The 9,340-nt window shown below is 37.4% G+C and overlaps 1 protein-coding gene and 1 long non-coding RNA gene across 2 annotated transcripts; one reads left to right on the top strand and one right to left on the bottom strand.

Annotated features, from left to right (window-relative positions):
• The first annotated feature begins 278 nt into the window (after positions 1-278).
• LOC121968444 lies at positions 279-1,737 on the top strand. Its single transcript, XR_006108145.1, has 3 exons — positions 279-321; positions 402-439; positions 1,629-1,737. It is a non-coding gene; the product is annotated as an uncharacterized LOC121968444 (long non-coding RNA).
• Positions 1,738-1,941: 204 nt separating this feature from the next.
• On the bottom strand, positions 1,942-2,662 carry LOC122055030 (glyceraldehyde-3-phosphate dehydrogenase B, chloroplastic-like). Its single transcript, XM_042616429.1, has 3 exons — positions 2,412-2,662; positions 2,195-2,308; positions 1,942-2,118 (listed from the first exon to the last, which is right to left on the bottom strand). The coding sequence occupies exons 1-3, from the start codon at positions 2,496-2,498 to the stop codon at positions 1,942-1,944; spliced, it is 378 nt and encodes a 125-aa protein (XP_042472363.1). The 5' UTR covers positions 2,499-2,662.
• Between the last annotated feature and the right edge of the window lie 6,678 nt (positions 2,663-9,340).

Genomic DNA, 9,340 nt, shown 5'->3' on the forward strand with positions numbered 1-9,340 from the left:
ATCTCTTGATTGCAAGTATTAATTGATTTATGCATGCAATGTGTTTGATGAATTTCCTCAAACACTACCCTGAGTTGATTTTATCATTTTTGTTTGCTAGATTGAGGAGTTAGTTATTTCCTGTTGCTAAATTGGTTTTATGTATTCCTTGAACTATCAAGTTTCTTTTATGTCTATGCTATTATGAATGTTTAGGCTTGTTTATTCACTGAGAAACTTATTGACAGCTTGCAGGCTTCGAAATGGAAGTGGTTAAAATAGAATATGTTGGTCATGCAAGAGAACTTGTTTCCACTGTAGAAATCAGCACCTACCCTGATGGTATGCTAGCATAGGTTGTTTGGCTTTGATTTACACTTGAAAATGAAAAGCTTACTGTCTTACTGCTGAAAATGTCTCAGGAATAGTATGTGTTGGAGGAGATGGCATTGTGAATGAGGTACATTGATTTTGCTTTCCGCTATTTACTCATCTTGTTTTGTGCATCGTATTTGTTTGGGTAAGTTAAAGTTGATTAAGAAAATCATTAGATGCAATAATAGAAATTCCTTGATATGTGTGCATAATAACTAGTGCCAAAGGCCAAAAAAGTTTTGCAAAATGTTGGCCATCTTCTTCCACTTCATTCTACCACTTTTTCATCTCCAGCTCCTCATTACTCTACTGTTTGAAGTTGCCAACCTCCTGTTGAATCTGCCTTCTTTGGCCAATGATCTGTTACAGTGAATCAAAATTTAATAATTCAAATGTCAAGCTAGGATAAGTTAAGTTGTATCTTTCTGATTCTTAGTTAAAAAGACTGGCAATTGTACATATATTTCCTTTAACCTGATTGATTATTTCTTTTTAGTGATCACCATCTTATGAGTTTGTCACTAAATTGACCAATTTGAATGGACAACTACTATGGAGAACTAACTTTATGCCTTCTTGGAATCTTATCAACTTTGTGCTAACGCTTTTATCTCATTTGTAGAATTATTGCATCTCCCTTACTCTTTGTAAAATTTTATTTGCTCTCTTCCTTTATAAGTTAGTTTAGGTGGTATGTCTCTCACAGTGATTCTTTTATTCACTTTCTGTACATATTTTATTTTTATAATCTGTACAGTAAGCACAACATGATTTGCTGAAAATTAATATTTTTTATACTTGTCTACCCTGCCAGAACTTTGATAGAAACCATGGAATTACAACATTGCTAAAGGCAATACATTGGGTTGTGAAAATTGACAGATGAATATCTGGTGCATTGATATATCTTTCTTAATTTTTCTGCTGTAGATTTCGAATATTATAGGATAGGAGTTGAACATACATTTTAGCATCTTCCTATGAGCATTTTGAAGCTGATCAATGATGTTGCAATTATTTTGTGACTGCATGATCTATATTAATAGGTCTCCTTTACGTCTCGACTTTTTTTTGGTATTAAATCAATTATGAACTCTATATGAACTTTGACACCAACTCTCAATGATGCCAATAACCTACTGGCTTCCTATGGTTCTTTTTCTTAGTCTGTTTGTCATCTGCCTGATAGTTCACCTTTCTTGTGATGTTATATAATTCTATAGACCAAGCATTAGCTATTTGAATTTTGATAATTAGCTTACATGATCATGCAGGTACTTAATGGTCTTCTGAGCAGAGATAACTAGAAGGAAGCACTTTCTATTCCAATTGGCATCATTCCTGCTGGTTCAGACAATTCACTAGTCTCGACTATTTTGGGGGTCAGGGATCCTATTTCTGCTGTAATTGCAACATTTGCATATATATATTTGTTAGATATTATTTATGTGTTTTTACAGTTTACAAATCTCAAGTACTCCAGAGTTGAAATTGATGAAGTTTATGTGTTTTTACAGTTTAGGTGAGATGCCTGTTACAGAATAACTTGTTCTAACATTGTTTTGTTTCCTAGGAAAGACTTAAACATCATATGTGCCATACATTCTTGACACGGCCACTGTCATTGACGACGATGACCTCCAGTGGTGAGTCCTTCCGGCCGTGCCAACAGCGGAGGAAGTTTCGACCTATTCTCCCGAAACCATTGATTGCAACCTTCAACTTTGCAACAGTCACCCCTTTTGGAGGAACATCTCTAGCTGCCTGGAAGGGATACACAAAAGCATAACTACAAAGCATGGTTTCTACATTTCATGCTGAAAATTGTGGAAGAACTTGCCTTGGTAGATAACTGGTAGGCCAACACATCCGAGAAGGATGCTTCTCTGCTGTGCCCTGCAAAAGTGATGCTCGAGCATGATTTTAGTCTGGAGAATTCAGCAAACTCTAGCCTCTGCAATCATGAAATTGGATTCAGATCCTTCGACATGGCACTCATACACCTGCAAACAGTTAAAATCACTTGTAGAATGAAAGAGAGAGAGAGAGAGAGAGACCTTGGTGAAGCAGGGTGAGTTGGTCTTGGAGTGGAACCCCATGCTGCAAGGGATTCTAGAGGAGGCAAGAGTTGCATGGCTTGCCATGGCTGCAACTGAAGAGCACCAGGGTTGCTGATAAGAGATTTATATGCCAAGTGAGGTACTCAAGAAAAAAAGAAGAAAAGAGAAGCCATTGGAAATGGCATCATCACTCATTTTTTGTATGGTGATGGTGGAATGAAGTGCATGGGGAAGGCCTCAGCTTTCTCATTGTCGAAGAAACAATCTTGTTTAGATAAGGTGGTTGTGTCTTATATCAATCTTCAACGGTAGCCACACATTTTATTTCCCAACCACCGCAAATTCAATACAGGATTATATATTGAGATAATTTATGTGTTTTTACAGTTGTAATATTATTTATGTGTTTTATGTAATTTGTGAATATTTGTGTATTTTTTGGATACTGTTGGAAGAAGAATATTTATGTAATTTGTGAATATTTGTGTATTTTCTTGTAGACTGTCGATTTTTCACTGTTTCGGAAATCGAATGTGTCGTTAAACAATACTGATATTACATCGGTTTTTCACCGCTGCAAAACCGGTGTTATTAACTAATATTACATCGGTCGTATATCGTTGCCAAAACTGGTGCTATTAACATATAATATTACATCGGTTTTACACCGTTGATGAAACAGTGTTGTTAAGTGATACTACACCGGTTAATAATCGATTCGAAAATCGGTGTCATTAAGTGATACTACATCGATTTTAACCCGATGTCTAAAATGACAGACTTTTTACATCGCCTTCATAGACCTCGGTCGAAAATGTAATAGACAGCGGTGGAAAACCGATGTCTATGAGGGTTTTTGTTGTAGTGAGGTCAAGGATCTTAAATATGGTGTAGATGAGTGATCATCATCGCCATATAATTTATATTGAGCTTCCGACATAATTTCTTATGCTTGAATCATGTTCAAACAATTGTTGCTCTCGATATAGTGTATCACAATGATGTTTGAGTTCAGATACATTTAGGACGTCAGCCCGAGCGCATAGGACTTGGTCCCATATCAATCCGAAGTTGTTTGGTCCATTAGTTTATTTTGGTAACTCCAAAAATCTAAAATTTCAAATTCTAAGAAAGAGGAAACATCAAAGATTTAAAATATGGTGTGGATGAGTGATCATCATCATCGTATAATTTATATTGAGCTTTCAACATTATTTCTCGTGCCTAAATCATATTCAAAAAATCGCTGCTCTCAATTTGGTATATCACAATGATGTTTTAGGACACATTCAGGATATCAACCTGAGCACATAGAATTATGTCACATGTTATCGACTGATGGATCTTAATAATTCTAAAAGTTGAAAATTTCATATCATAAGAAAGAGGGGAGATCAAAAATCTCAAATATAGTGTGGATGAATGATCATCATTGTCGTATAATTTATATTGAGCTTTTGACATCATTTCTCATACCCAAATCATGTTCTAAAAATCGTTGCTCTCGATATGGTATATCATAATGATGTTTAAAAGTATGGATATATTCAGAACACCTACCTGAGCACATAGGACATGGTCTCATGTTAATTTGAAGTTGTTTGGTCAATCAACCAATTTTGGTCAAAACCGACTAATGGACGTTGTCAACTCTAAAATTTAAAAGTTCATATCTTAAGAAAGAGGGGAGATCAATGATCTTAAATATGGTATGTTTAAGTGATCATCATCGCCGTATAATTTATATTGAGCTTATGATATTATTTCTCGTTCTTGAATGGTGTTCAAAAAATCGATGCTCTTGACATGCTCAATGTTGTTTGAGGGCATCAATACATTTAGGACACCAGCCTGAGCGCATATGATCTGGTCCCATGTCAATCTGAGATCATTTGGCTCATTAGTCAATTTTGGTCAAAACTGGCTAATGGACTTTGGCAACTCTAAAAATCAAAATTTTCATATCCTAAGAAAGAGAGGAAATCGAAGATCTCAAATATGGTGTGTTTGAGTGGTCATCATCACTGTATAATTTTTATTGAGCTTCCGACATCATTTCTCATGTCTAAATCATGTTCAAAAAATTGCTGCTCTTGATATGGTGTATCAGAATGATGTTTGAAGTATGGATACATTCAAGACACCTACCCGAGCACATAGGATTTAGTCACATGTCAAAACCATCACGGGGGTACTTACACCCTTTATCCCTAGCAATCTTTTTCTATTTTCTTACCCTAAGAAATCAGAACCTGGGTGTTTTTTTTTTCAATCCTGTCCAAAGATGGCCTTCTTCGAAGAAATGCCTTCTTCCAATAAAAGTTGGAAGTCTCACTTTTACTTCATGAGACTGCCTGAGCCTGCCCCTTGGTCCACCAAATGACAATCCTCTTTTTCCCCTCTTCCTGATCTGAACATGCTCAAATAGGATCCTACTTTTCTTACTTATTCCAATAAATTGATCGGTCATTGTTTTTTCATTCACAAATGGATGTGCAAAGATCTCCTACATTTGTTTGGCTTAAGCCCTATTCAAAAGAGGCTGCCTAGTTCCTTAAATAAGTTATGACCCCTTAGCCATTATCTTATTACTAACTAAAGTTTTTTTTATTTTGTATAGTGGATGTTGTTTTTAAGGCCCTAGTCGACAAGGTAATTATTTTGGAGGACAAAGAACTTCTTGCTAAAGAGTAAGAACTTTGAGCTGAGTAGGGCTTGCCACAAAGTGTTCCATTCGGTGAAGCTTCTAGCAATCAGGTAGCCCCCTCTAGCACAACAACTATTTTTGGGGAACCACCATCTGATTTACCTCCCCTACCCAAGAATATTCCCTTAGAGGAGGAGGTCACTATTAAGAAGAAATGAAAAAGATGAAAACTTACTTTAGCCCCCTCTCCCAAGAGGAAAACACCTTCCACGCAAGAAGATCCTACTCAGGAAGACATGGGAGGGCAATCTCCTAAACCAACTTTATCCGTCCATTATCCGACCCTTTCCACTCCACAACTTGCTCAAATTTAGGAGACTATTCTTGTATCAGGCGACACCTCTGACCCCAACTTCCTTATGTCTTTCCAGGGAGAATGCCCCTTGCCTACACATGACTCACCCTTCTATATTTTTTCTTTACCCTCTGTTCAAGCTCCACTATCTTCAACCTCCACTCCTTCCTGTACTTTCTCCATATTATTAGGAGGTCAATTAATAAATACTTGAGAAGAGGCAAGAAAATAACTTGATGAGCTTACTCCCACAGAATTATCAGACAGATTTTTCTATGAACAAACTAAGGTAACGTAACTTTTAATTAACCATTTCTCTTCCATTTTGGTTACTACTAACAACATCTAATTTTCAGCACTGGGTGATGAGTATGAGCGTAACTCAATAGTTGCATGATTTAGCTCAGGCAAACGAGTCATTAAAGCAACAAATTCCGAAGGCATCTTCTACCTATACTTTTGAGCAAATACAAGAATTGTCTGCTCAACTCCAAGAGGCTCAGAAATTAGCACAAATCGAACTTGATAAAGCAACTTAACGGCAAATAACCATAGATAATCTGGAATCTCAACTTCAATCAGAGGCTCATCTCTGATTAGATTTGAAAACTAAGTTAGACGAATAGATTGTAGAGAGTCAACAATTATCCACTCAGTTGCAGACACTAAAAGCTATGCTTTCCTCTGAGTTATCCATCAAAGTTTTTGAGCTAGCAGCTAAAGACACCGAACAAGATTCTTTACGTTCTAGCTTAGCCAAAACCTAGACTATGCTATCTGCCAAAGAGACTGAGCTGACAAACACTAAGGCAGAATTAGAAGCCTACAAGGTGGGAGAAGATGAACGATTTGAAAAAAAAGGAAGGATCTGCTCCTTAAATCTCATGAATTTAATAATCCTATCGCCATATCCATACTAAAGCCTTCAAGCATGGAGCTGAAGGGGCCATAGAATAGTTAAAAGAAGGAGGCTACTTAACATCCTAACACTCTGATCTAAGTATTTGTTAGCAATTTCGAGCCACAAAAATCGCTTTTTACGTTGCGAAAACCTCGAAGCTAGCCACGGATCCGTGCGAAGATAAATAAAAATATTCATGTACATATTTGTCTACACTAGATCTACCTTAGATCTACATGAAAAGGAAGTATTACCCTTGTAGCGATGCCCTTCGCTTATCCCGCTAGTCCAAATGGTTGTCGGATCTCGTAGAGTGTCAAGTGTACACTCCTCTACACGTATCCACACGGACAAAAGGTGGAGAAAAAACCACTTAGAGTGTTCTAGCACTCTTATAGGTCTCGGCAATGGAGGAGAAGGAGAGAAAAACTAGAAGGGAAGAAGAAGATGCCTTGAATGAGCACACAATCATCTTCATTGCTATGGCCGACCACTTAATAGAGGTTTTATACCTCCATGTAATACCAAAAGTCATGGATCTTGGTATTCCTCGTGAGGTGGCACACAATGATGTAGCCTTGATGATGTGGAACATCATCATTGGTCGGCCCATGCCAAGTCATAATGAGGTGGCATTTGGTCAAGTCAAACTTGACCCTTCATCTTCCCTCTCAAGTCAAGTCAAACTTGACCTCTCATCTCCCATGGTTGATCAAATCTACCCTTTGATTCAAATCAATTTAATTTAATGAATCTCTATTCATTGGTTTAAATTGACTCAATGAATCATAGTCTAAAGTAGACTCATTCGACACATGAATCAAATTGAGTCCAACTCAATTAGTCTAATTTGGATTACTCTTAATCCAATTTGGTTCATCATATGAACCTAATCCTCTTGGTCCATCATATGAACCTAATCTCCATCTAACTGCCCTTTGTATGTGACCCTATAGGTTCTTGTAACGTTGGCAATGCTCTTCAACCTATTTAGAAACATAAGTAATGAGCGGTATCTAGCAACATATCATTACTACCCAAGTTACAAGAATGTTGAGATCCAACATCACTATTGTGACTACTAATTGTGACTCTCACAATATGTGACAATGTCCTTCTATCCTTGACATCTAAATTGATCAATTGAGGCATAGACCGTGTCATCCTCTAATCAATCTATGTCTTGAACTCCAAGTAGACTCACTCTAATCAAATGAGCTCAATATCTCATATTGACTTATTTGGGCATGACCATGCACTTAGTGGTCTCACTCTATCAAGAATCATGATGTCACTCCCGTCATATAGGAGGGATAGATCTCATCTACATCACTCACATCCCTCCGCATAATTTATTACATACCCAGTAGTCGCCTTTATAGTCCACCCATTTACGGGTGACGTTTAATGAAGCCAAAGTATGCAACTCCTTATGTAGGGAACCATGGTGACTTCAGGTCCAAGGACTGATAGTCATACTAATAGTCACATGAGAAAGTATATGACACTCATATAACGATCCATGATACTTTCTCATGGCGGGTCATTCAGTATACATTCTCCAATGCATACTCATGTGTCAACTTGATATCTAATATCCATGACTTGTGAGATCAAATCATCGAGTTGACCTACATGCTAGTCTCATCGCATTAACATTATCCCTGAATGTTAATACTTGACTAGGAATGATTAAGAGTAGTGTTCTCTATATCATCTCATTATCAATTCAACCAATCGATTGATATAGATAAGAACCTTCTTCTCAAGGACGCTATTATACTCAGTTATTTGGCACCAATACAAGTATAATAACTATAAAGAAATGCCTTTATAAATAGAAATATGATACATCGAGTCCATACAACAATAATCACATGATCGGCTCTAGGGCTCTCACTAACTGTATTAATATTTTTATATCTGTTGATAATTTATGTTTTTATAGACGAGCTGGCATATAGGCGAGAGAGTAAGACTTAATCAATGTTTGCTTAAATTCTATTTATCCTAACACTCATTCAACTCTCAGCAACTAGCCGGGTTTACCTCTACCCGAGTTTTCCTCTGTTCGGGACTAAATGCATTCGACATCTGTCTGGTCGCTAATTGGCTGGCCAAGTTCGCTTTCATTTGAGCTTGTTCTCGCTCGGGCTTAAACTTATTCAATTCTTATGACAAACTGGATTGCACCTTATGTTCCCTCCCCAAATAGAAACTTCATGGCTCCCTTTCTTCTAATTTTAACTTAACCTCAAATTTTATGCTCATTCTGGGTAACCCCACTGATGCTTTGGGATGGTGGCTTATTACCTCGATTACTGATGTAGGCATCTCATTATTGACACGTGTGAGCCTGATGTCATAAGTGCACTTGTTTTTTCTTTGCCCACTGCCTCATCCAATCATCAAACGGTTCTTAGTTAATCTCGCCTTTTGTACTGCTAGAATCCGACAGTCTCCCTCAATTAGCCTTTTTGAAGAATCCTTATAAACATTCGATCAAAATCCTAAGACTTCGTCATTTCTCCTCTGACTGTCTGTTCTTCTCCTCTTTGACCTTAGTGATCCTTTCTCTCAAAGATATCGGAGCATAATGAGTGGTATGCTCAGTGTTCTTCCAGTTTCACCCTCCATGAGGTTTACAACCTCTATCTAAACTACTGTATTCCTTCCTACATAGTCATTCTTACTCCACAAGACCGTCCTCACCATCCTCCACTAGAAAGCATTGCGGTCATCAGGGAACAAGTCCTATCAAGTCTCCAGTTTCCTCTACATCTTTTTTTTTGTTAATGTTAGTCGATATTTCAACCTTCCCCTACACCAACTTATTCCCCAATCCCTCAACATCCTAAGTGGTATTGCTATTATTTTTCGCTTACTCAATGCCCCCTTATCCCCTAGTCTATTCCACCATTTTTCCTGTCCCTATCGAATAGAGAATGGTCTGTTCAAATTCCAAGTGCGTCCTAAGGCGATTTTATTCAATAGAGTTCAACCATAGGAGGAATGGAGAGATA

Source organism: Zingiber officinale, chromosome 3B, assembly GCF_018446385.1.
Source record: "Zingiber officinale cultivar Zhangliang chromosome 3B, Zo_v1.1, whole genome shotgun sequence".
Classification (NCBI taxonomy): Eukaryota; Viridiplantae; Streptophyta; class Magnoliopsida; order Zingiberales; family Zingiberaceae; genus Zingiber; species Zingiber officinale.

Bases quoted from the DNA above. Each gene is read 5' to 3' on its own strand.
- LOC122055030 (XM_042616429.1), bottom strand. From the start codon at position 2,498: ATGGCAAGCCATGCAACTCTTGCCTCCTCTAGAATCCCTTGCAGCATG. The intron at 2,309-2,411 runs GTCTCTCTCTCT...TCATGATTGCAG, and splicing joins ACTCACCCTGCTTCACCAAG to AGGCTAGAGTTTGCTGAATT. The intron at 2,119-2,194 runs GCAAGTTCTTCC...TATCCCTTCCAG, and splicing joins CCTACCAGTTATCTACCAAG to GCAGCTAGAGATGTTCCTCC.